Source organism: Corylus avellana, chromosome ca2, assembly GCF_901000735.1.
Source record: "Corylus avellana chromosome ca2, CavTom2PMs-1.0".
Classification (NCBI taxonomy): domain Eukaryota; kingdom Viridiplantae; phylum Streptophyta; class Magnoliopsida; order Fagales; family Betulaceae; genus Corylus; species Corylus avellana.
The window spans coordinates 15,425,652-15,453,342 of record NC_081542.1 but is presented as its reverse complement, the minus strand read 5'-3'; the positions used below and the strand labels follow the sequence as shown (position 1 = coordinate 15,453,342).

The 27,691-nt window shown below is 34.5% G+C and overlaps 4 protein-coding genes across 4 annotated transcripts; 3 read left to right on the top strand and 1 right to left on the bottom strand.

Annotated features, from left to right (window-relative positions):
- Positions 1-3,168: 3,168 nt before the first annotated feature.
- LOC132172010 (uncharacterized) lies at positions 3,169-5,442 on the top strand. The gene is given in 5 exon segments (XM_059583432.1): positions 3,169-3,289; positions 3,292-3,360; positions 3,363-3,610; positions 4,533-4,771; positions 4,865-5,442. Coding segments are annotated over 5 exon segments (924 nt in total). The 3' UTR covers positions 5,112-5,442.
- Positions 5,443-7,446: 2,004 nt separating this feature from the next.
- Positions 7,447-10,928, bottom strand: LOC132172893 (large ribosomal subunit protein eL18y-like). The gene is made up of 5 exons (XM_059584453.1): positions 10,824-10,928; positions 10,640-10,729; positions 10,406-10,534; positions 9,562-9,744; positions 7,447-7,892 (listed from the first exon to the last, which is right to left on the bottom strand). The coding sequence occupies exons 1-5, from the start codon at positions 10,824-10,826 to the stop codon at positions 7,734-7,736; spliced, it is 564 nt and encodes a 187-aa protein (XP_059440436.1). The 5' UTR covers positions 10,827-10,928; the 3' UTR covers positions 7,447-7,733.
- A 4,099-nt stretch (positions 10,929-15,027) lies between these two features.
- Positions 15,028-17,720, top strand: LOC132170871 (exocyst complex component SEC15B). Its single transcript, XM_059582008.1, has one exon. It carries the CDS (start codon positions 15,163-15,165, stop codon positions 17,584-17,586), a length of 2,424 nt encoding a protein of 807 aa, XP_059437991.1. The 5' UTR covers positions 15,028-15,162; the 3' UTR covers positions 17,587-17,720.
- Positions 17,721-24,636: 6,916 nt separating this feature from the next.
- LOC132173049 (uncharacterized) lies at positions 24,637-25,290 on the top strand. The gene has a single exon (XM_059584606.1). The coding sequence runs from the start codon at positions 24,693-24,695 to the stop codon at positions 25,176-25,178; it is 486 nt and encodes a 161-aa protein (XP_059440589.1). The 5' UTR covers positions 24,637-24,692; the 3' UTR covers positions 25,179-25,290.
- The last annotated feature ends 2,401 nt before the right edge of the window (positions 25,291-27,691 follow it).

Below are 27,691 nucleotides of genomic sequence, written 5' to 3'. Positions count from 1 at the left end.
CTCTCATCCTTATTTATCTTGGGGCAAAAAATACGCTCCTCCATACATGTGCCCTCATTTCATAAAAATTTAACTCATTTCTTGTACTTCTCTTTGTACTTCTTTTAATGCATCTTAGGGCAACATGTAGGAGGGTTTATCATCATTCTTCTTTCTTATAATCATCATTATTTCTCAACTTTCTTTTCTCAAAATGGAAACATTTTCAAATATAAACTTGTTGTACTTATAAAGCGTTTAAAGAAATAGAAACTTTCTAGATAATTCTTTTAGAAATGCTTCATGCATGCAACATATATCCATGACAGGTAAATAAAATAATCATTTACAGTTTGATACAAGAATAAATAAATAGCATGACATGAAGTAATTTTAGAAGGGTTAGTGAATTTACTTACTTCTAGACTGAAGCTAAAAGTGGTCAAATGATCTAGTTGCTCAAATCTGACTAACACTACTAGTATATCTTTCAAACTAATTACTCAAGTCCGTTCTCTCTCGTGTTCTTTCTTTCTTGCAACGCTTTGTCTCGCCCTTTCTCTCTCTGTTTCGTGTAAACACTTTCAGAAAGAAGAAAGACCGAGTAGAAAACGGAAGAATGAAGAATATGTGGAAGAGAAGGGAGTGGAGTGGTGAAATTTGTGAAGGGTGAGGACTCTATTTATAGGAAACCATCTCCATCTACCAATCTTCATCTATAAAGCTTCATCCACTAATCTCCATCTTAATTCTCCATCTACTAGTACTTATCTATAAATCTCCATCTATAAATCTCTATCTACTATTATACCTACCATTGATTATTCTACCTTCCATTTTACTATCATATTATTTCACCAATTACCATTCTCTAATTATCACTCTCGGTAATATCATAAATTTTCCAAGAATTAAAATCATAGGCTAAAATGAATATCAAAATAACATCCTCATCAAAATAATCTATTTAAATATTTTGAAAATTCCGGGGCGCTACATGCTTAGTTATGGTAACAATGCCACCATCAAATAAAACCTTAAGTCCTTCCTTACCAAGCAAGTGTACCGAAACAAGATTGTGTCGGAAATGAGGAACATGTAGAACATCAGAGAGTGAAAAGTTTTACCCGAAGTTAGCTTTAAGAGAGCTTTTCCTTTGCCTACCACAGGCACAGATCTATTGTCTCTAACAATTATCCACTCAATATTTTCCTTTATTGGTGTGTAGGAGGATAAATCTTCTTTATTTCCACAAATATGCCTAATAGATGCGGAATCAATCACCCATCATTTTACTTCTGTAGTCATGTTAGCTTCGGATACGACAGCTGCAATGATCTCTTCCACTTCTATCACATTTGCGATATTGATCCCCTGTAGTTGTTGGTAGTCCTTTGCTTACATACCATTGCATAATGACCTGCTTTGCCACAAATAAAACAATTGATTATTTTCTTTTGTATTAGAGAATGAGATGTGTTGAGTCTTTTCTTCTTATTCCAAGGTTTTCCTTTGGACTTATGGTCAAATTTCTTGTAGTGTTGTGGAGGCCTACTAGATCTATCTTCTACTAAATTAGCTTTGGAAATAATTTCCTTAGCTTTGTTAACCTTTTCCAAAGACCTATTCATTTATTATATTTTAATATGCACTATGGTTTGTTGAAGACTCATGAAAGTCTTCTTTTGTTTAAAATGGAGTTTATACTCCTTACAAGAGTTGGGTAATTTTTCAACAAGACACTAGGTCATAAAACTTTCGAGTAGACCATCACCCTCTTTGGCTAATTCATCAACTATAGTATGAAACTCATGAATTTGAGAAGTAATACTCTTTTCATCGGTCAATTGAAAATGTAAGAAATTGCTTGCAGCAAGTTTCTTAGTACCCTCATCCTCAATCACATATCTACCAACTAATTCATCCCATAAATCTTTAGCAATAGTAAAATTGCAATAAACATCAAACAATTCATTAGATAAAGAATTTAATATAGTATTCACACATAATGTATTAGCCATCTCCCAATCTCTTAATTCTTTGGATTGTTCTTCAGATTCCTCATCCGGTCTAGGCTCAATTAGAGCACTAGAAATTTTTGTAAAATCTAAAACTGCAATAACCTTTTGTTGCCAACGTTTAAAATTATTTCCATCAAAAGGTTCAATTTTTGTAGCATCTGGAAGAACTTTAGCAGCAGCAAGAATTTGTGCATCCATAATCAACCTTTAAGATTGTTGTAAAATTAAATGGATGGTGCAAAAATTCTTATTGATGCTAAATAATATTAATTCGAACAATTAACAATAAGATAAATAGAATACAATAAATAAAAAAATAGAGCAAGGAAAAATCTCACAAAGCTATAGAATCACGCAAGAGCGTTATCTTTAAAGGTTGATTTCGTGCCTCCCGGAGTGTATGACTCGGTGCGATCAGATCTCTTGACACGCAACCTCCCAAGATTAGACCTATAGCATCTACCTTTGTTAAGAACGCACTTTCAAGTAACGAAGATCAAATGAACAACCCTTTCTCAAATTGAAGAGGATGAAAAATTGAGTAGCAAATAACTTTATTTTTTCTCTTTAGTAACGAAGAAAAATTCTAGAGCATGAAAATGAAAATCTCACTAAAGAGTAATATTTTTGATAATTTTTTGTTAAAGTTGAACACTTGCTTATATAGACGTGGAGAATTTTTTTTCTTTTAAAACTCATTATCAAGTCATGTAATCCATGTGATTAAAAACCAACGGTCATGTAATCCATGTATTAAAACAAATGTCAACCTATAAGACAAACGGTCATGTAATCCACATATTAAAGCAAACGGTCAACAAAGTTCATTGAAGACAAAATGTTTTAATTTAATAAAAACCAACGGTAAAGAATATATATATATATATATATATATATATATATATGTTAAAACCAGCGGTTAAAAAAAATAGCTTATAAAAAGTTTTATTGCCCAACGTTCAAAAACTTATGAATGGATTTTATTGTCAAATGGTCAAAAAATTAATAGGTAAATAAAATCAAAAATAGCTTATAAAAAGTTTTATTGCCCTAACGTTCAAAAACTTATGAATGGATTTTATTGTCAAATGGTCAAAAAATTAATAGGTAAATAAAATCAATATTTGTAACATCACAACAACTCTCGTGAGTAAGAGAGAGATCAAAGATGGAAAAGATAGAGCACACGGTAGTAGCCACAAATGGGATAAACATGCACATAGCCTCGATAGGTACCGGCCCAGTGGTCCTCTTTGTCCACGGCTTCCCTGAGCTCTGGTACTCGTGGCGCCCCAGCTTCTCTACCTCTCCTCCCTCGGCTACCGCTGCATTGCCCCCGACCTCCGCGGATATGGTGACACAGATACACTGCCTTCCACATCGTCGGAGACCTCGTCGGCCTTCTTGACCATCTGGGTGTCGACCAGGTCTTCTTGGTTGGCCATGACTGGGGAGCTATGATGGCTTGGTACTTCTGCTGGTTCAGGCCAGACCGAGTCAAAGCTGTTGTCAACATCAGCGTGCCATTTTTTCCTAGGAACCCGGCGACAAGTTTTGTGGATGGCTTCCGGGCTTTGTTTGGTGATGACTATTATATTTGCAGGTTTCAGGTATTTTAATTTGGTTGATTTCCTTGTACTTTGTTTGGGTCTGGCTAGTTGATAATTGCAGGTTTTGTCCTAGCTTTTGGTATGTTTGGTTTTCTTCTGTGATTTAAAAATATAACAATTTGAAAACATTTATTTTTCAAAATGTCTGAAAGTGTATTTTTTGTGATTTGATTTAAAATTATATTTTTTATGTGTGAAATCATAATGTCAAATTGAGGAGTGGGTTAATGTAGAATTCAATCTTTTTTGTTGTGAAAAAACTCAGGTGTTAGCTTTTCTTTCAAGTGCACACTCTTTGTGGGAGTTAATATCACTATTAGAAATAAGCACTTTCATATATAGTAGCATTTCTAGAATAGGAATATGCAAGATACTGTTCCTAATTTGTTATATCAAGGTATCTTGGAGACTTCTTAGGCGTGTATTACCATAATTTACTTCTTAGGCGTATACTATCGTGATTTTGCAAATTTTTCATTGGTGTTGGTATTATTGTTGAGACAAGAGTTACAATAATTCAAGTGATAAATCGTGACTTTGCAAATTTTTCATTGGTGTTGGTATTATTGTTGAGACAAGAGTTACAATAACTCAAGTGACAAATAACTCAAGAGTCTTGAGTTACAAAGGATAAATTAATTTTATTGTTGTTAATGTAAAAGTAGAAAAGACTTGTAATGTTTATACTCTTTTTCTATAAATAAGAAGTACACAATCAAAAATATCAAGGAAAAATGTAGCCATGAAGAGCTTTGATGTGTTGACGTAGACCATAAGCCGAACTACCTTATTTCTCTGAATCTCTCTTTCTTGTTCTTATTTCTCTTTTCTAAATTATAAGTTTTAATAATGGTAGTCAGATATAGTTTTCTTCTTTAATTATGTGACTCTTCTCACATAAAAACACTAAAATCTGCCGCAGGAACCTGGAGAAGTTGAAAAAGATTTTGCTTGTGTAGATACTGCAATACTACTGAAGAAGTTCTTTTCACTTTTTGGTCCGATTCCTCTATGTGTACCAAAAGAGGTAGGATTTAGAGGATTGCAAACTCCAGATACCTTGCCTTGTTGGTTGTCAGAAGAAGATATTAATTACTATGCAAGCAAATTTAGCCAGAAAGGCTTCACTGGAGGACTGAACTACTATCGAGCTATTACCCTGTAAGTTTCACATATGCTTCTTTCTATTGATTTTTAGTTTGGGATGAGTCGATATGAGAGAATGATGATCTATTTGCGTTTCTCATCTTGCAGAAACTGGGAGCTCACAGCACCATGGACTGGATTGCAAATCAAAGCGCCAGCGAAGTTCATTGTGGGGGAATTAGACATCACCTACAATATCCCAGGCATCAAAGAATATGTACACAACGGTGGCTTCAAGAAAGATGTGCCTTATTTGCAAGACGTGGTTGTGATGGAAGGAGTTGCTCACTTTATCAACCAAGAGAAGGCAGAGGAGATCAGTGCACACATTTATGAATTTATCAACAAGTTCTGAAGTGGTGAAGAAGATTCTCAACAGTGTTAACTGATCTTCCTAGAGGTGCTCAGTTGCCTGGTGTATCTGTTTTCTTCTGGCTTGAAAATTAAATAAGCAAAGACTTCCGCACATTTCTGAAAGAGAAATCAGAGGGGGTGTGGTTCAGGTTTAATAAAAGAATGATATTAAATATCTCCATCAACATTATTTTTTGCTGTGTTGTAGGGTGATGCCCTTCACTCCAGACAATAAACTATGAATGATCTGTATGTGTTTAATTCGTGCTGACAGCAACATGTTCTTGAGATCCTAAGGAACAAATGCAGTTGTGAGCAATGAATTAGTATCACCTTGTCTGAATTTTCTGTTTCCACTTACTTCCTTCTCAAAGATGCGCATGTGTGCGTGAACCGAGGGGAAGATTGGATGAAGGACAACGTGGGTCTGAGATTTCTAGTTAAAAAAGCGGGGATTTGTTGGACGACTTTTTTTTTTTTTTTTTTGGGTAAAGTCCACATACTTCCTCAAACTACTACCTAATTGACAATGTCCTCCCCAAACTTTCAATTGCGACAAAGTACCCCCCAAACTACCAAAATATTGTCAATATCCCCCCCAAAGCTAGCAAAAATATCAAAATGCCCCTATATATTTATCAATATGACAAAAATACCCCTAAAATTCAAAAAAAAAAAATTAAAACGAAAATTTTAATTTTTTTTAAAAAGTTATTTTAATTTTAAACGATTTTTTTTTTAACCGAAATTTTTATTTAAAAATTATAAAAGAAAACATTTAAAAAAAAAAAAAAACAAACGAAAAATTTTCAATTTTTATAAAAAAAAAAAAATCAAAATTTTTTAATTTTTTTTTTCTAATAAAAAGATTTTTTTTTTTTAGGTTTTTCCAGAAATTTTAATATTTTTTTAAAAAAAATTTACTAAGGGTAGTTTCGTCAATGAGGGGGACATTGACAATGTTTTGGTAGTTTATGGGGTACATTGTTGCAATTTAAAGTTTGGGGGGACATTGTCAATTGGGTGGTAGTTTGAGGAGGGTATGTAAACTTTCCCCTTTTCTTTTTCAAAACAAAAATATTAACAAATACTAAAACAACACTCAAAAGATAAAACTACTTTCCTTTTTAATGTCACTTAAAAAAAAAAATTTCAAACAAAAAGGTGTTTTAAAAAGAGATGGGACTTGAATGTTTTTGGAAGAACAACAATCTCCAGATAAAGATACGGACAATCCAAATTTAATTTTACTAAAACGACGTCGTGACCATTGTACACACTTGGACATGTGTGCCGGGCAAAAGATAGTCGAAGAAGATTATTCGATACTCGTCTCCTATCATTCTCATACAACGGAGCTAATGTGGCAGTATCAATCAACTCTCGATTTTTTTTTTATTTTTTTTTTAATAAAGGTTGATCTAAGTTAGCCCAACGATATAAGAAATGAGTACATATCATTACTCGTCAAAGGGAGGGTAAATATCTCGTCCTCTTCAATGAACTCGACCTGAGCAACAAACAACAATTTCCCATCATTCCAAAACAACCATACTATTCACAAACAAACAAAAAACATACTAAATCTCAGACCCAGAGAGAGAACAAAACAACCATACTAAATCTCAAGCACATAGCAATTAATGGAAAGGGAATCCATGTGTGGGTTCACTAAACAATTTGTAACAACTGTTGTGGACCTTTGGGAATTGGCTTGTCAATCTGGGTTTCTTGAGAAACGAGCTGATTTGTAGATGGTGAAGCACTGGTTCGATCCAAGTGATCTGAAGCTAAAAGGCTGAAGCAGTAGAGGAGAAAGATGAGTAGAGAAAAAGATGAGGACGGGCGCTCGGAGCTGGAACCATATAAGATAAGACAAGGAATCTATAGTAAGCTAATCCCCGAAATCAACCATGTTCTGGGATATACGACTTAGAAGTGTGATTTTATGAAGAGAGAGAGAGAAATCAGCCATATTCTGGGGTATATGACTTAGAGGTGTAATTTTATGGAGAGAGAAAGGGTCGGAGAAGAAGGGTAGGTAACAATATACGATGGCGTTTAAAACAACTATTGGATTTATGATAAATTTTTTATTAAATTTTAATCCAATGATAGTATAGTAAACTACGCAAGTGTGGAAATAGACGTGAAAAAGTGTGAATGACTTTCTCAAGGTTGCAGCCTCATCAGCAACCTCCTCATAAGCTTGCAGAACAATGCAGCCCACCAACAATTACACAGATGACACAGCCTACTCGCAACCTGCAAATTTTTCACAGAAAACACACACAAGGCTCACAACAAGAAATGGGGCACAGCACAACCAAAGTATGGACACTGTCAATTTCAAAGCATTGATTTGCATGACTCAAGATAATTTAGAACATACTAATATCAGCTTAAAACTATTCAAAATCATGTTTTGGCACCACTACACTTAAAAAGCACCCAAAAATACCTTCGAACATCCAGCAGCAGATTTCAATTCTACAAGGAAAATATATCCATATCGGAAAAGGGGAAATGCAAAAGAAAACCCGCTAAAGATAACATGTGTTCCTTGGAAAGGATGAGAAAAAAAGACATGAAATGGGAACCATAATTGCATGAGTTCAGCAACTCAATTTCTGAAGCCCCTGCTGTTCCTTCTTCCTCTAGCCTTCTCAAATTTCCTTCCTTTTGAACGTACATAGGGTTTTGTGTGGCTGTGTGGCACACCAGGAGCTGGCCCAAAGTGCTTCACAGCTTCACGAGAATTCTTAGGACCTCTAAGGAGAACCTGCAGCATTTGACATTGATCATTTTCCATAATCCTCTCAATTTACCAAAAAGAACAACGATAGAAAAAATGCCTTTTATTTTGATAAAAATCGGTGAGTCTAAAACATAACATGGGATACGTTTTAATTAGTACATCCTTTCACTAAGATTGGATTGTACATCCTTTCACTAAGATTGGATTGATGAAGTTGTATCGATTGAATAGAAACAATAACCCAGTTATTAGACTTTCCAGAACTACCCATCCTGCTTTTATTTAACCCAAAACGACAAATGCACAGATTCAGTAAAATTTTGAAAGATCCATCATGTGACTCATGTGCTTCCATTATCCTATTTTATTCAGCTTAAACATGTCTAAACATTAAAACAAGCAGGGGAAATACAAAGCCTCCAGAATTAGCATATCCTTCAACAGCAGTCAGGGGTATCTAGAAGTATCAAAAACATACAAAAAAAAAAAAAAAATTAAATGTTTGCAGCCCAATGCATAAAATCAGATTATACATGAGTTCAACTTAGACATTCTAAATTTAACAAGCAATCCTATGCTTGGGACATGAGTTAATGGCATCCATGCAGCTCCTACAAAGATTCTTAGGATCCAGAACCAAAGGGGACCATCCAGTTGTCAGTCACACAGAAGAACAAGAAATCGTATTTACAAGCAAAAATTGCATCTTTCATGTTACCAATAAAAAAATTGCATCTTCATGTTCATGTCCTAAACTTTCCTCGAACAACCCTCCAATAAAGTACCTAACTATTAGACATCAAACATAGCACTCCATCTGGACCACCAGTAAGTATATATGGACCTAGTGAAAGATAGATTATTCAAAGAAAATATTTGCAAAACCAGCATAGATAACTCCATGAAAAACAGAAACGTGAAGCCATAAAAATCTGTCCCGTGGCCACCTACTCTGTTAAATGGGTATGCTCCCCACATCATTAGCCAAGATTCCAATTCCTTGATTGAACTAGTGCTTGGGTGAGAGACAACACAAGTACTTGGTATTTATCCGAGCATTAGCACAATATAATCCTCGTGCGGTTACCTCTATGTACTGGATTTCTACTTGTCCCCAAATTCCCTTTCCTGTGGGGGACAACTTTTCAATAAACCAACAAGAAAAACTTTCTCCCTAGAAGGCCTCAAAGGCTCTAAATCCCTTCAATCGCAACATCAATATAATGCACCACATCCTAGCAGCCTAGAATATTCTAAATCCTGTTTAGCCAACCCATCAACTAGTGTATAAGCACCAAGAATCACAAGCATAAAGCACACAGAAGCTCAACAAATAATGAACTCGAGGAATCACTAAAGAAGTCTAATAACACCAAAAGCCAATAATTTATTAAAGAAACGAACACTATGCTCGTCCCTTCTAATTTCTACTAAACCATCTGTGCAAATGACATATTCATCTAATCACAATTTAACTTGCAAATCTATCAACTCCAAGCAATATGCTTCATTGACAACCATCTAATGCTTATCACTAAAAGTCAATTTAAGCAAGCATATCTAGTCAAAACTATTCAACTCATTTGAAATAGCGACAATTTACCTATAGAGGACCAAGAGAACACAAACTACAGAACTAGTTGGTATGGCACAGTAAACAGAATGAATTCAGTAATAAATCTAAAGCACATACCGTGTTCTGCCCAAGAGGGGCTCTGAGAGCCAGCTGGTCAAATGTCAAGCATTCTCCACCCGCCTTTTCAATCCTAGCCCTCGCAGTCTCCGTGAACCTCAGGGCAGTCACTTTCAGCGAGGGAACTTCGTACACCCGAGTGTCATCAGTCACAGTCCCAACAACCACGGCAATCTTACCCTCCTATAAACCAAACCCAAAATCATATCAATCATAAATTGTAAGAAAGTAAGAAACAATCTCAATCAGCAATAGCAGTTAAGAATAGCACAGAAAACACTAAATTTCAAATCTTAACCCACATTGGATGCTAAATCAAATCTTATCATCCATCTATAACTAACTTTAGATATATTTTTTATTGGTAAGTTACACTCTCTTCTACTCCAAAATCAACCCCACAATAAACATATGACGAAGGGTGCGTTTGGGATTACGATTTCGCAAGAATAATCTGTGTTTTTAAAAGATATCGCAAAATGTAAGGTATTTAGCATTGCAATTTAAAAAATCACTTAATTTAAAAAGCATTTCTATAGGCAGACAAGGGGGTGCTTATTTGAAAAAACGCAAATTTCAAACAAAATAACTATTTCACATAACAAATATTTGATAAAATAGATTGAAACTGCAATCCCAAAAAGACCCGAAGCAGCTCTCCCAGCAACCAAACATATGGTTTTTCTAACTTTGTGAGACCAGAAGTGATATGCTCCTACTCCACTGAGACCAAAAACAATATATATATATATATACAATTCTTCTATTTTTTTCTCCTCAAGTTTTCTCAGCAACCAAATAAAACTACAGAGAGAGAGAGAGAGAGAGAGAGAGAGAGAAGCACCTTGGCCTTCATGTAACGACTCAATCTGGAGAGAGATAGAGGCGGCTTGTTGACCTTGCTCATGAAGAGCCTCTTCAGTATCACCGCATTGAACTTGCTCCCTGTCCTCCGCACAAGAAACCGGTACAGCTGTTCATAGATCAACATTTCACGTCAGCCACAAATCAAATCCTCCATAGCCACCATACAATAACAAAAACATATATATACACGCAGCGAGAGACGGGGTAAGACCTTGACGAGTAGCTTGAGGTAAATATCATCTGATTTGGGGGCGATTCGCTTGGATTTCTTGACCTTGCCACCGGCGACCAAATCGATACCCTGCAACAGAAGAAGAAATGAGAGGAGGTATACGAAGGGATGGAGAGAAGAAATGGTGCTATGCGTCGTTAGGGTTTTAGGGGGAAGAGAATACCATGGCTGCTGCTGCTGCTGCTGCTGCTCCGCGCGACTGCTAAACGAGCAAATTGTGCTTTTAGAGGGAGAAAAAAGGGGCTAGGGTTTTGGGACTCGGCAGGGGTTCCGTAGTGCTCAGGTCCACGGGAATTAATGGAATCTAATCCTCAGCCGTAAACGTGGCCCGTGACTGGATTGATTAATGATATGAGGAATCGGGCGGTTGAGGTTATCCTATCTCAAACGTGGGGTAATCTCGCACCCATACTTTTTAAATTTTTACTTTAAATTCTCGTAATATCAATGTATACCGTCCAAAAAAACAATGTGTGTTATAAAACATAACTTTTTAAAGTTTAATTTACATTATAAAAATAAATAAATATTAAGCAATAGTAAGTTATCCTAGTGATCCAAGCAGGGGCCGAATCAAACATTGTGATACGAGATGGCAAAATTATTATTGAAAAAAAATATATATATATTTAGGGAGAGAATATTTTAATTTTTGGGAGTTAAAATTATAAAAATTATGTCTTAAAAAATAAAAAATACATTTTTGAGAGGCTAAAACTCCAAGGTAAAGCCTTCCGTACCCAATTAAAGCCATGTACTATGACTGCTCAAACCGCTAACAGCTTTGGTAGGCGGTTATAACTACTAACCGCATTCATTTATATATAATAATATAAATATATATATTAAATATTTTATATTAATAAAATATATTAATTTTTTCATTTATATTTTGATTAATGGATTTGGACTACTTATGACTATATATGTGAAATATATAATATGGCCGGTAATGTTTTGGGTTAAGCCTTATTAAAAAATATTGGCTGGCCCAAAAAAAACATGTTTTTTTCAACCAACATTTTGACCTTAAGCCCTTAAAATAAGCCCAAAAAATAGGCCGATTAAAGGCCCAAAACACTTAAATAACCTAAAAGGCCATACAAAAAAGCGGTTATAAAACCGCATATAATTGGATTGAATAACCGTTAACTGTAAGTTATAAAATAACTGCTACCTGCCTAGACAGTTGTGATTATTTAAAATTGATAACCGCCCAAGGCGAAGGTGGTTGCAGTTGCGGTGTGTGTATATATATATATATTATTTTATTTTTTTGACATGTCTACACAAAAAAATGAATCAGGATTTAAACTAGTAATTGAGCTACTCCTTAAGAACAAGCCACGTACATATTACTTCCAAACATACAACAGTGAGCAATGGATTAAGCTCAAGAGTAATATTAAAATTTATATTTTTTGTTTTATAATTAACTCACAAGGATATAATAGTTTTAACTATTTTTTTAATAATAATTAATCTAAAAAGTTGATTAAGACTACCGTATCAACATATAAAATAAAAATATAATTGCAAACACTATTCTATTTGACAGATCATGAAACATATAATAATCCTATAAAACAGAAGGCAATTGAATGAGACACTTACGAGCGACCAAGTGAAAGCAATTAACTGAAAAGATATACAACAATTGTTCTAAAACTTTCATATATTGTGTATATTTAGCTAATATAAAACAAAAATCAATTCCACCCGGTTACCTTCAACTTATGTAAAACACATTGATCACTAACCTCTGAGCAATTACTATAGCAAAATATTACTTTATTTTGTTCATAATCAACAATACTTTTTGACTATTTTATTGTTTCTCTTTTCAACAATCGCATTTTTCCCTTTGTCACTGATGAACAAAATCCCAGACTATATTACTCACTCCTTTCAACATGTTCACAAACTCTTTGGTGTATGTAATCCAAGAGAAGATTATATACGGCGGATGCTGGTTGTCGCGGTGTCCGCCTAGTCTGATGTTGCCTTGTGCCACGTTCGGACCCTTAAGAAAAATAAAAATAAAAAGACAAAGTTAGAAAACGTGTGAATTATGAACTCTCTCATCTCTCTCTCTCTTTCCTCATCTCATCTCTCTATCTCATCCCCCATTTCATATGGAAGTTATAATCTCTCTCTTTCCTCATTGAGGGCCGACCGTCAATGACCATGAACACCAAGCATTCGCTAACGACGAGCCACCCATATCTTCGGCAATGATCTCCCCATCGTCAAAATCTCCATATTTAAAATTCTTTTTTACTAACTTACATTTTGAATATGTTGAGGAGAGAAACACCAAAGAAGTCAAATAAGAATAAATTAATACGCATATTAGAATACCATTTATAACCCAAAAGCCTAAGACAATAAGCTTGGGTCCATTTAGATATATTAACCACTCTTATTCTTTATATTTTCTCAATGTGAGACAGAAACATCGCAAGCGTATGCACAATGGAATAAATTTACAATGAGAAATTTTGAGAAGTCCTTTTTTAAAAAAGAAGATAGTGACTTGGTGACATGCCAATTATTCGATTTCAGTTATGATGAGTAGTTTATAACCAAAGGGTAGTCTTTACTCTAAAGAGAAGAAGGAAAAACAAATTATAGTGGGTTGGCCCGCTTGGAGATTTTGGATATTTTGAAATTTGGGAATTTTGACAATGGATAGCTCATTGCCAGAGATGTGGGTGGCACGTCACCAACAGTGCTCGACATTCATGGTTGCCAATGGTCAACCATCAGTGAGGAGAGAGGGAAGAGGAAAGAGAGATGGAGGTGAAGAGCTTTCGTTTGAAACGGGGGAAGAGAGAAAAAGAGAAAGAGAAAGTTCACGGTTCACACGTTTTCTAACTTAAAATTTTAATTTTAAATTTTTTTTAAGGTTCGGACATGACACAAGGACACATCAATCAAAGGCAAATTGTCGTCAAGGGGTAACTCAATCGGTTGTGGACCATGCCTTATGAAGCGGAGGTCACTAGTTCGAATTCTTCCTCCCCCTTTCCTTGTGTGAACATGTAAAAAAAAAAAAAAAAAAATCAAAGGCAAATTGCTCTCTAATTACAATACCATAGATACAAATTGAAATTTTCTCAAGCCAAACCTAATCTATGACATGCTTTATAGCTTCTCTAGCCAAACCATGAGCTGCAAAATTTGCGTCCCTTTTAATATGTTCAATCGTACATGATCTCAGCAAACGCATCCGTTCTTGAATCCTATCTACAATATGCCCGAACCTACTCTAATTTTTGTGCTTTGCTTGGACCGCGTTAACAATTGCAAGGCATCACCCTCTATAACTACATCAAAGAAGCCTATTTTCCTAAAAAATTCCAAAGCTTGTCGGAGCTTTCGCAACAATAGGGTCAACCAAAACATTCTTCGTCAAACTACGTGCTGCGAGGACTCTACCTTTATGGTCTCGTAAAATAGGTCCAATCCCTATTATTCTTAGCACCTTCTCCACAGCTACATCTCAATTAATCTCTATGTACAAACTCTTTTGAAAGATAAAGAAACACATAACATATATTAACAAGTATCCACATCTATTATTATAAATGCTAGGACAACCTGCGTGAGTCCATCGTATGTAAAATGTTTAGAGTTTGTATTGAAAAAAAATGTTAGGTGAAATAGAGAATGATGATTTTTAATTAATTAAAATGCATAATATTGCTGAAAGAAAAATGCTACACACAATTTTACTCATATATTTCTAAATACATAGTAAGGTAACACTACAAATTGTAATTAGATTCAAAACTTAATAGTAATGTCTTTAAAATTTAATGGTAATTTATAATGTAAAATTAAGGGTCCATTTGGGATTGCGGTTTTAATAAGTGCGATTTTAAAAATTACGTTTTTAAAAATAACGTTTTTAAAATCGCTAATTTTTAAAATCGTAAAGGTGTTTGGTAAAACATGTTAAAAAATATTTTTTTATTAAATATTTGTTATGCGAATTCATGATTTTGGTTTAAATTCGCACTTTTTCAAATAAGTATTCCCTAGCCTGCTTATTGAAATCGTAGATTATTTTTTTATTTTAAATTAAATGTTTTTTAAATCGTAATACGTTTTGCGATATCTTTTAAAAACACAAATTATTCTTATAAAATCGCAATCTCAAACGCACATTAAAAGTGTGAGAGTAAATTAAGGTAACCATAAACCATAGCAGCAGAAACGCTAGGACAGGATTTTTGTATTTATTTTCTTCGATTATGTGTCAAAAGTAATCTCCATCGATTGACCACCTGTAGCCGCGACTCCTAGATCTCCTCCGTCCAAATGAAATTCACCATCCAATGAAAACTCTTTCTTTCTCAGAGTCCCAGACACCGTTCCGGTGCGACCCAGCTAGTCAAAGTATCACCCGCGTTAGAATTACCAAAATGCATTAAGTCAGTCCCTCAAATTACCAACTCCCAACCTCCCCCACTTTCTCTTGCATCAAATAAATCCGAATGTCCACCGCTTTTCAACAATCCACGCGCATCACGATGAACTCCACGAAGTCACGCCGGAAGGTGGGTCCAGCCTCCGCCGCCGAGAACGGCGCGGAGTCAGCGGACAAGCTGGAGCAGATGCTACTCTCCTCGGCCATATGCAACAACGAGGACTTGGGGCCCTTCATCCGCAAGGCCTTCTCGTCGGGGAAGCCCGAGACTTTGCACCACCACCTCCGCCACTTTGCGCGATCCAAGGAGTCGGAAATCGAGGAGGTCTGCAAGGCCCACTACCAGGACTTCATCATGGCCGTCGACGACCTCAAGTCCCTCCTCTCCGACGTCGAATCCCTCAAGTCCGCTCTTTCCGACTCTAACTCCAGGCTCCAGTCCGTCGCCGGCCCACTCCTCTCCTCCCTCGACGCCTTCCTCGAGGCACGCACCGTTTCGGTGAACGTCGATCTCGCGCTCCAGTCGCTCGCCACGAGTATCCGCTTGATCGAGGTCTGTGCCCGATCCAATCACCACCTGTCCAACAGCAACCTCTACATGGCGTTGAAGTGCTTGGACTCGATAGAGACTGAGTTTTTGGACAAAACGCCCTCGTCTACTCTGAGGAGAATGCTGGAGAAGAAGATTCCGGCGATTCGGGCTCACATAGAGAGGAAGGTGAGTAAACAGTTCGGCGATTGGCTGGTGGAGATCCGGGTGGTGAGCAGGAACCTCGGCCAGTTAGCCATCGGCCAAGCCTCCTCGGCGCGCCAGCGCGAGGAGGATCTCCGGATCAAGCAGCGCCAAGCCGAGGAGCAGAGCCGGCTCAGCCTCCGGGACTGCGTTTACGCTCTCCAAGAAGAAGACGACGAGGAGGACAACCACGGTGACAGTACCAACGGCTTCGATTTGACTCCTCTGTACAGAGCCTATCACATACACCAAACCCTAGGGCTCGAGGACCGGTTCAAGCAGTACTACTTCGAGAACCGGAAGCTCCAATTGACGTCGGACTTTCAGGTATCGTCTATGACTCCTTTCCTCGAATCTCACCAAACATTTTTCGCTCAAATCGCCGGGTTCTTCATCGTGGAGGATAGGGTTATGAGGACAGGAGGAAGTTTGATTTCGAAAATAGAGGTCGAGAACCTGTGGGAGACCGCTGTGAGCAAAATGTGCTCGGTGTTAGAGGATCAGTTCTCTAGGATGCAGACCGCGAACCACTTGCTGTTGATTAAGGACTATGTGAGCTTACTGGGAGTGACTCTGAGGAGATATGGCTACCCAGTCGATGCTTTGTTAGATGTATTGAGCAAACATAGGGACAAGTACCACGAATTGTTGTTGTCCGATTGTCGGAAACAGATTAGTGAAGCCCTTGCGGCGGATAAGTTTGAGCAGATGTTGATGAAGAAGGAGTACGAGTATTCGATGAATGTGCTGTCGTTTCAGCTCCAGACGTCGGACATTGTGCCAGCGTTTCCTTACGTGGCGCCGTTCTCATCCACGGTGCCGGATTGTTGTCGAATCGTGAGGTCGTTTGTGGAGGATTCCGTGAGTTTCATGTCGTATGGAGGGCAGTTGGATTTTTACGATGTTGTGAAGAAGTACTTGGATAGGCTGTTGAGTGAGGTTTTGGATGAGGCTTTGTTGAAGCTGATCGCTACTTCTGTTCATGGGGTTTCGCAGGCAATGCAGATGGCGGCGAATATGGCTGTCATGGAGCGTGCGTGTGATTTCTTCTTTCGTCATGCCGCGCAGCTCTCGGGGATTTCCTTGAGAATGGCTGAGAGGGGTAGGAGACAGTTTCCGTTGGGCAAAGCGCGTGATTCGGCCGAAGAAATGCTCTCAGGGTTGCTGAAAGCGAAGGTTGATGGGTTCATGACGTTGATTGAGAACGTGAATTGGATGGCTGATGAACCTGCACAGAATGGGAATGAATATGTGAATGAGGTGATTATATACTTGGAAACTCTGGTTTCGACTGCTCAGCAGATATTGCCGGCTCAGGTCCTTAAAAGGGTTTTACAAGATGTTATTTCTCACATCTCCGAGAATATTGTTGGAGTTCTATGTGGAGACTCGGTTAAGAAGTTTAATGTAAATGCGATCATTGGGATTGATGTTGATATCCGGCTTTTGGAATCATTTGCGGATAATCAAGCTCTTATTTTCTCAGAAGGGGATGCAAATCAGTTGAAAAAGGCGCTTGCTGAATCAAGGCAATTGGTTAGTTTGCTTTTGAGCGATCATCCGGAGAATTTTATGAATCCAGTAATCAGGGCAAGGAGTTACAACACTTTGGACTACCGGAAAGTCGTGACGATTTCAGAGAAGTTGAGGGATCAATCAGATCGGCTGTTTGGAACCTTTGGGTCACGGGGAGCCAAGCCGAACCCAAAAAAGAAGTCTCTTGATGCTTTGATAAGAAGACTGAAGGATGTTAGCTGATTGAATGCTTGACTGTATGTACAATCCTCTATCTTTTTCCCTTATCTGCTCTGATTGCAGTTGGTATTCTTTCATAGTGGTTCGTTCATTGTTAACTTTATTTGCTTAAAGATAAAGCCTGTCAATTGTTGTCCTCTGATTGTGTCAAGGAAATATGCATTTTTTTTTTTTTTTGTATGCATCACCTTCATAGTTATGTATTTGTTTGTGTATTGAATTTTTTCAAGCCATGTTAGTTGTTTTGCTGTTACATCTTACTTCGATTTCCTCGGGCTGATCTCTGACCTATAGATGCAAATGCGACTCTATCCTTACATGCAAACTCTTCTAAGCATCACGATATGACTATCTTAAACTCTTCTATGATAGTTGAAAGAATGATGGGTAACATGTCTTTTTATAGATCATTGATGAGTAGTGAAGGAATAGAAGTGTCACCGATGAATTGGGATCTGAGTAAGAGTAACCAAATCAGCTGTACGAAGGTGGTAAGCACCAATTTAGGAAGTAAATTACTAGCTGCATGATATTGATGCACTCTTGAAAGGCTGCTTGTGACCTTTGTTATTACCATATCATGCCAGGTGTAATGGCTTATGACCAAAAATATATTGTAATATTTCTTGATGTGGTGTGGATGGAGGGACTTGGAAAAGGAATTGAAGTGGGGACATGGGTAGGTGCAATCCCTAGTTTAGTGGGTGGGAGGACGAATAGGCTTACTGCTTTGTTGTTAAACTTAGGAGAGAAGAGTAGTGCCATATACCACACCATATATTTATTTCAATATTATTCCACAATGTTAACGTGACTGTCTCAACTAATTTTTAATTTTTTTTTAACAATGAATGATCATAGGGTTGGTTAAGATAGTCTCATCAATCTTGTGGGATAAAAATGTGGTAGATAACATTTTTTAACTGAGAAATAGCTGCATTATTTGGAATGATCAAATCAAAGGATGACATTTTGCAAATGATTAGCCTTTGGATCAACATGAGAAAAGACTTCGAAGTGCTTGGTTAAAAAGAACATCAAGATTGCAGGCACAGATGGAGGAACGGCAGCATATGATTTATCTAAAATAGTACAAGATCCAACTGATAGTTGCTTTTAAATTCAATATTTACATATTTACATCCTGTTTGAATCTGCTAGGGAATTCCTGAATAAAAAGATTAAAAAGAAAGAAAGAAAGAAAGAAAATCAGATTAGGAAATACAAGAAACTTGGTGTTTCATACTAACATGCTGAAGAATCTAGAGGTTTGATGAGTGTAATTTGGACAATGATCTGAAATTTTTACACTTTAGATGGTGCATTCTTGTATTTGATGAAAATCGTGAAAAGATTGTGTTTAGACTTAAATTAAAAACGGTGACCCATTTTTGATGTAGGATGCCATGGCAAAGAAAATGATGTTGGTTATTATTGTTAAAGTATTTTTAAAATAAATAAATACATTAGCAAACACTTCACAACACCCACTTTTTATAATTTGACAGCAGGTGCTTAACTTTTGTGGAGTCAAGAATTAAAAAGCATCTCCAGCAGCTATGGCTATTTTAGCTGCTCAAAATCAACTTTTTCTAATTTAGCTACTACATTTTTATAATGAACTCTAGCGGACTATTTATTTTACTATCTATTTTATTTAAATATTGTTGTTTAATCTATTTTTTCCCACTTCTCTCTCTCCCTCACCACGCACAACAACCTCTCCCCCGATTCATTTTCCAGTCCAAATCCCCTTTACCGTCTCTCACTCTCGGTCACCACCATAGAACTAGGATTGCAAAGATTATCCACAAATCCATTTATGCTCCACAAACATCTCTCACTGGGGACGATTTGGTTTGATGGGTGTGAATTTTGGTTGTGATTTTTTGATGGGAGTCGATTTGGTTTGATGGGTAAGGATTTGGGGTGTGATTTTTTGGATTTAATTGAAGGAGAGTGAACCAGTGATCTCATGTGTGGTGGAGGAAGATGAGTGGGAGAGAAGAGAGAAGAATCCGTGATGAGGAATCCATGATAAGAGAGAAGAAGAGAAAGTGGTAGAGAAAGAGAGGAAGTGGAAAAAAAATGTTGGGTGAGAATGTGTTTCGGGGAAGATGAACCAGACAAATAAAGAAAAAGAGGGAGAGAGACAGAAGAATAAAATAAGAAAATGGGAAATCATATTATATTACTTACAGATACTACAGTAAACTTTCAAATATGAAAGTTTACTGTGGTAATTGTAGAAAAAATTTTCATTTTACAATGTCTGCTAGAGGAAGAAGATAGAACATAATAGCTAAATTTAGCTAAAAAGCTAATTTACAAACCTTGCCAGAGATGTTCTAACTTATTATTTTGACAACCCACCCCATTGTGTTTGGGGTGGCCCTTGACTTTTTTTTCTTTTGTTTTTAACAAATATTGATCTACATCTAATTGTGTTTCTCATAAGCAGTTGTACTTTGTTGAAAACATTTTCTCAAATATGAACCTCATATTGACATTAAAACATTTTTTTAAAACCAAGAAAAAATTATACTCTCCAAAACACTTAAAAACATTTTTTTGGTTGTTAGAGTAATTCTATTTATTACCTCTATATCCCTATAAAGCCTATGTTTCTGTGATCTCCCGGTTAAATAACTAATTTTCATTTATCAAATGTTGTAGAAACCGCACTATATTGGCTATATTGGCTTTATGGGAAAGCATTACTCTAAAAAATATGTAAACAATACATTCAATTTTCTCCCCCAAAATTTAGAAGAAAATTCTGCCTATTCATAATCTGTCTGCATATCTCATATGGTAAAACAATATCTTCTCTTTTTTTTTCTCAAAAAAGGGTGTTGGATTTTGCTAACACACAAAAAAATAATTTTTTCCTGACATGCATTTTTTGATGTGTTAAGTGGTCTGACACGTCAATAAATGTTACTAATGTGGCATTTTTTATGTGTCAGATGTTAAAATTTTGGATGTCAGAAATAAAAAATTTCTGATGTATCAATAGTAACACATCAGAAATATTTTGACATGTCAGAAAAATTTTCTCACATGTCAGAAAAATTTTAAAATTTTCTCTGGAAATTTTTTTTTCAATTAAAAAATTATTAATTTAAATTATTTTTTAATTAAAATAATATATATTTTTTAGTTCTTTTCACCAACGTCATTTCTCCCAGCTCTCTCCCTCTCTAGCTTCTTTTCTCCATTTTCGTTAATTCTCCCGCTAGCTCTCCCTCTCTTCTTTTCTCCATTTTCTCACTATCTCTCTCTTCTTTCCTCCATTTTCAAAAACCCAAATCCAAAAAATCTTCAAAAAATCAAAAACCCAAATCAAAAAATCAACATGAAAAATTAAAAACTCAAACGTCAAACCCACCAAATCTTCAAAAACCCAAAAACTCTTCTTATATTCTCTTCTTTTCTTTTTCTTTTTTTCTTCTTCTTCTCTTCTCCTTTCTTTTTCTTCTTCTTCTGCCGTGTAGAGAGATTGAGAGAGAAGAGGGAGTCGGCCGCGCAGGCAAAGAGAAGATGGAGATTGAGAGAGGGAAAGAAGATCTAGAATTAAAAGAAAAGAAGATCGGGAAAGAATAAATCATAAAAGAGGGAAAGAAGAGGGAAAAAGTTGAATGTTCCGATTTTTTTAGTGACGTGCCAGCATTTTACCACGTCAGAAATTTCTCGTTCAAAAAAAGGGAAAGAAATAGAGCAAAAAACAGATTTTTTTTTTTTTTAATTTCTATATTACTGCATGGAAAATAATAAATCAAAGAAATCCGGATCGGAAGGCCAAGAGCAGCAACAGAGGTATTTAATAAAGATCCGGAAAGATTTTGAGTCTTATTTTCATTTAAAATTATTTCCTAATAAAAAACAAAAATTATATATATATTGACGTGTCAAAATTTACCACGTCAATAAATATTTAAATATTAAGTTATTTAAATAAAACTTTTAAAAATTAAATTGAATTTAAATTTTTTAACGTGTCAAATATTGGCACGTCAGGAAATCCTGATGTATTGTATGTAACACGTCAATAAATATTGACATGTCACATTCAACACGTCAAAAAAAATTTATTGATGTGCCACTTTTGCTATGTCAAGAATTATTGACGTGGTAAAAATTGAGTTACTGTTTGTCACGACAAAATTTGTCTTTTTTTTTTTCTTTTTTTTTTTTTTTGGCTAGAAAAGTGTATTGAGAATTTGAAGGCGTCACCATCTGCTTTATAACACAATTATGCATGCGTGCGGACTGATGTTGCCTCTGCAGTCTTCCATAAGCTTTAGGACTTTTATGAGCCGCTTTTTATCATTTTGCCGCCCTACATTTTCAACACGTTGTTGTAGGAGCTATTCCAACGGATCATTGATAGAGCCATCATAAAAACTAAATAGCAATAGCCGTATGGCCATTATCTCCAAAACAGTACTCAAATGACTTAAAATAATTAAATTTGATTAGTTTGAGTTATTTTTATCTTCAACAGAATAGTTAATTTGTAAATTTTTCATCTTGTATGAACAGTAAATAGGCTAATTATCTTATTTACTGTTCACATATTAGAAAATAAAAAATTGAGAAAAAATAATGGGTTTCTTTGTTTATTATATTCCTCTTTCTCTCTGCTGTCCCCTTTAAACAAACAAATGATCTTCAAGTATTCAATCTCTCCTATCATCTTTCTATCTATGTTTTTTTTTTTTTGATATTTCTCTTTAGTTTCCTTTTATTATTATTATTATTATTTTTATGCATTCATCGTTGTTTTATGTTGTTTTGTTTTTATGATGCTTACCGTTGATTAGACTTATGGCTTTGTATTTATTAGTTTAATGAGGTTGTTTGTTTACATGATCCTCCATTGATCGCACGTTCGTTTGTTTGCTTTTTTATTTTTTTATTTTTTAAATGCATGAAATTAACTTCATGATTTGAGATTTCAATGGCAATTGAATATTTGAAATTGATTCAATATTTCTCAATATAATATTTGGCAAGAATAATTTAATGACTTCAATGTCAACATATACTAAAAAAAAAGAATATAACACTTAAATGCAAGGATATAATGTCAATTTAATAATTTTAATTAAGTGTTGGTAATGATATAATAATAAAAAAAGAAATAAATAATATTTAAATGCAAGTAGCGAAAGAAATAGATAATCAGTTAAAGATAATAGAGAAAAAGTAGTAGCTAAAGTAGATAGTTGTACTTTTTCAGTAGCTAATCGAACTATTATTACTAAAGATGCTCTAATATGACAATTATTTAGTTCAAGTCTTCAGTGGTGTGAAAACTAGTTGTTTAAAAAAAAAAAAAAAAAAAACTATTTTAAGACATAATTAATGAAAATATAAGTTTTAAAATTACAATTAAGTGTTTAATAAAATTTATGATGAAAAAAAAAAATGTTCTCTAAACTATTTTTAAAATAGTGTGTTTTGAAATGCACTATTTTGCTTGTTGCTTAAAGACATTAATTTTTTTATCCTCTCAACTATTATTGCTTTCATACTCTCAACTATAATTTTAGTAGTTTAATGGCCTAAGAAAATCCTTAAAGTGATTAGGCATATACTAGGGTATGGGTTCGAATCTCAGCATTGGAGAATTCTCACATGTGCCTAATTAGTATTAGTCATCTTAATTCTTATTGATGGATGCTCTTGGTGGGGCTGGATCAGGCTATAACTTAATCGAACTTGAGAGCGCATGCGATTTTCACTGTCAAGACTCTTACTATACGGCTCCCAACGGGTAGGTGGTAAGTACTACTATGGTCATGCCCAAATACAATAATCACAATTGGTCTCTCAGCCTACTCTTTTAGCTAAAAAATAATAATAATAATAATTTCTTTCATACGCCTAAACATACACTTTCTATGATTTTGTTAAAATGTGCACTTTAACCTATGAATCAAAAGTCATACCCACCAAAGAAAAAAAAAATAGCACTCATAATAGAACAAGAAACAGTAGGGATGGCATAAAAATGGTGAGCTGTATCTATTATGGTTAAATCAATGAAGTTGAATGAACATGCAGCAGGTATCTTATAAACAGAGAGAGAAAATGCTTATCCTTTATTCAAATAAGCATTTCGAGGATGATTTAACCTCCAATTCAACATGAACTAACATTCCACTCAAAACGTACTTACCCTTCCATCTAAACTTCATTTTTTACTCCTCAACTAACATCAATTCTAACAACTCAAAAAGAAAAATACAAACAAATTCGGTTACAACAACCAACTTCCTTTATTACACGTCACTCTTCCCAGAATGTCTTCTGCCAGCTGCCTTTATCCCCTGATTCAACTACTTGCCATCTGTCACCTATTTCCTCCTCATTTCTTGCAAGGTTGCCACGTCCTTGCAATTCTGCCACGTCTCGCACAACACATGTGACTGAACATTGAGGGGTTGCATGGTAATAATAAGCCAACATTTATTCAAATTGCATTTGAGAAATAAAAGTTTGATTTTTAAGTTTTTTTTTTTTTGTCAAAAAGCATTTTAAATCTTTAAAAGCGGTTTTAATTTTTTTACTAAACGAATATTTTTTTTAAAAATTGATTTTTTGAGTGATAAACGCATTTTTAAGCCCTTTAAACGCAGTAAACGTGGAAATAAAGTTCGAACTTCAAACATCTTTTTTAATAACATGTTAAATTATCATTTATCTTACAAATTTAAAATTATAAAAATAAATATATTTAATTATTTAATTTAGATTTGAATAAATTAAAATCCAGCTCTTTTCTCAAACCATTTACTGAAAACAAACCCTAATTTTTAGTCATTAAGGGTAGCTCAATCGGCTATGAACCACGCTTAATGAAGCGGAGGTCACTAGTTTAAATCCCCCCTCCTCCCCTTCCCTTGTGTGAACATGTTAAAAATAAAAAATAAAAAAAAACCAATTTTTATTTTTTATTTTAAATTTTTATGAGCCCTCAAACAAAAACTTTGAGATTCGAGAACACTTTGAGCACTCGTTTATAATTCCATCTATATGATCTCGAATTGCTCAGTACTCCATTTTCTGCATAACCAAACACCATTTAGAAACCAAAACCCATGTCTTTGATCATGTCGTTTCTGATCTCTGCAATTCTCTTCGTTTTGATCATCTGCTGTTCAAGCCCATTTGCGGTTTGCGATGATAAGCCCTCGGCTTACGAAGTTCTTCAAGACAACAACTTTCCGGTCGGCCTTCTCCCCAGAGGTGTAACAGGGTACGAAATAAACAAAAAAACAGGGGAGTTCTCTTCCTACTTCAATGGAAGCTGTAGCTTTTCCCTTGAAAATTCTTATCAGCTCAAGTATGAGCCCAACATAAAGGGCGTGATATCCGAAGACAAGCTCAAGAATTTGAAGGGTGTGACTGTGAAGGTGTTCTTCTTGTGGCTCGAGATTGTGGAAGTGGTTCGCAACGGCGACGAGCTCCAGTTCTCCGTCGGAGTTGCTTCCGCTGGCTTTCCGGTGGAGAATTTTGTGGAGTGTCCGCACTGTGGGTGTGGAATGAACTGTAATAAATCCAGTGATTTTGTGTCTTCTTTTTAGGTGAGAAAATTCGAATATTAAGGAGAGTGAGAGAGGGTTCACATCAAGAGCTTTGCCAGAAAGGGCAGAAAGGTCAATGTCCTACGTACTCTAAATGCTTAATTAGTTTATAATTTATGGTCTTTTTCGTTTATTTGGAGTGATACAATTTTTATTATAATTTTTATATAACTGATGTGAGAAGAAGAAACAGTCCATAATTAGAGAAGAAATAACTAAAAATGTATGATTAATAAGTTAATCACTAATTAATTACATTAATTTATCAAATTTCTTGTTTAATTATTAGGGGTGCAAAGGCGGTTACGGTTAGCGGTTAGTGGCAATAACCGCTAACCGTAACCGCCTTAGCGGTTAGTAGATTTCACTAACCGCAACCGGCGGTTAGCGGTTAGCGAAATAGATAACCGTCCGCTAACCGCTTTTTTTAAATTGGGCTTTTTTTTTGGGCTTTTTAGGCTTTCTTTATGGCTTTTTGAGCTTATTTTTTTGGGCTTTTTTTTACCCTCATTTTTTTCTTGTATTTTTAATATCTTCTTGGGCCCAATTGCTATAAAAAGAGCCCATATTGAAAAATCAAAAATATTTAACCCAAAATTTACATTTACTTGTACTTTAAAAAAATTTCCTTAAATATTAAATCATAACAGGTTAACTTTTTTTTTTAAAAAAAAAAAAAAAATTCAACACAACATACAAAAAAAAGTTCAGAATTCAGACAACTGTCACAACATATAAAAAAATATATAAAAAAAGTTCAACACAAAGCATATAAAATAAGTTCAAATAAAACATTAAAACTTCATCAATGGTTAATTTGTAACAATTTTAAAAAAATTGTTACAAATGGTTCAAAAAATTCAAAATTGTTCAAAAAATGGTTAATTTTTTTTTTTTTAAATGGTTAAATTTATTTTTCTAAAAAATGTTCAAAAAATACATCAATACTTCAATTGTGATTATAAGTAACACATTATTGAATCTAATGTCAATTACTTAATTTGATATTATATAATCATATAGTCTCATTAAATTATATGATATGATTCATATGATTAATTATTTAAATTCTTATCATATTCACTTATAATCTTTTTTCTTTGAATTGAACTTAATATCTAATGGTAAATGGTAATGTTCAAACTCCTAAATCCTAAATTCCTAAAATATCTAATAATGCTTTAATTAAATTGTAGATTTGTAGTTATAAGTAATATATTGTTTAATTCAATTGAATCAATTGTGATTATCATTGTACATGAATCATATGATTAACTTGTAGACTTATGACTTATGAGTTATGTCATATTATATATGTATTATTTATTATTATATAATCATATGATTTAATGATCAAGTCATCATGTGATATAATCATATCAATTATAGTGATAATATATAAATTACTAAAATTATAATGATAATACATTAATACTTAAATTGTGTTTATAAGTAACACATTGGTCATTGTTTAATCCAATGTCAATTACTTAATTTGATATTATACGAATCATATCATCATTGTACATTAATAATATGATTCACTTGAAGTCTTGAATAAAGTATTTGAATTTTCATTGAATCATATGATTAAGTATTGATATTATATATTTATATTATTCATATGCATATGTAAACTTATATAGACTTATAACATATATAACATACATTGGAAATAAGTCTCTAGATATTTAATTGTTGTATTAGTATGAATTGGTATACTTATGAGTTATGTTATATTATATATGTATAATTTATTATTATATAATCAAATGATTTAATGATCAATTGATCATGTGATATAATCATATAAATTATAGTGATAATATATTAATACTCAAATTGTGATTTAATTATTTTTAAAAAAAAATTGTGATTTAATGATCAAGTGATTATATGATATAATCATATAAATTATAGTGATAATATATTAATACTCAAATTGTGATTTAATTATTTTTTAAAAAAATTGTGATTTAATGATCAAGTGATTATGTTATATGTATAAATATTTTTATAATTATAATTATAAAAATATATTATATAAAAAGACGGTTAGCGGTTACGGTTAGTAAACCCAATAACCGCTAACCGCCAACCGCTAGGCGGTTATAACGGTTAAGCGGTTAGCGGTTAATGCGGTTAAGCGGTTATAACGGTTAGCAGTTAGCGGACGGTTTTTAACCGCCCGCCTTTGCACCCCTATTAGTTATTACACCAATTATAAACGGTCACTTCAATTTTTAATAACGACAATTTATAGTTGATAAAATGATTGATGAATGCATGTATAGTTAATAATAATTAATTATTTAATTATTTTTATCATGGACTGATAAATGAATAAATCAATTTATAAAAAAGTCCTCCTAGTAATTAAAACCATGAAAGCTCAATACAAGGAAGTGAAAAAGGGTCGCCGGCCGGAGGTTGATAGCATCTTCCCAAGAGAGAAGAGAGGGACTCAGCGGTATATAAAAGGAATATCCTTCCGTTTATCAATATATATATAT

Coding starts and splice junctions, on each gene's coding strand:
- LOC132172893 (XM_059584453.1), bottom strand. Junction 10,535..10,639: donor ACCTCAAGCTACTCGTCAAG/GTCTTACCCCGT, acceptor ATCTATGAACAG/CTGTACCGGTTTCTTGTGCG. Junction 7,893..9,561: donor CCCCTCTTGGGCAGAACACG/GTATGTGCTTTA, acceptor CAAATGCTGCAG/GTTCTCCTTAGAGGTCCTAA.
- LOC132170871 (XM_059582008.1), top strand. CDS start 15,163: ATGTCCACCGCTTTTCAACAATCCACGCGCATCACGATGAACTCCACG.
- LOC132173049 (XM_059584606.1), top strand. CDS start 24,693: ATGTCTTTGATCATGTCGTTTCTGATCTCTGCAATTCTCTTCGTTTTG.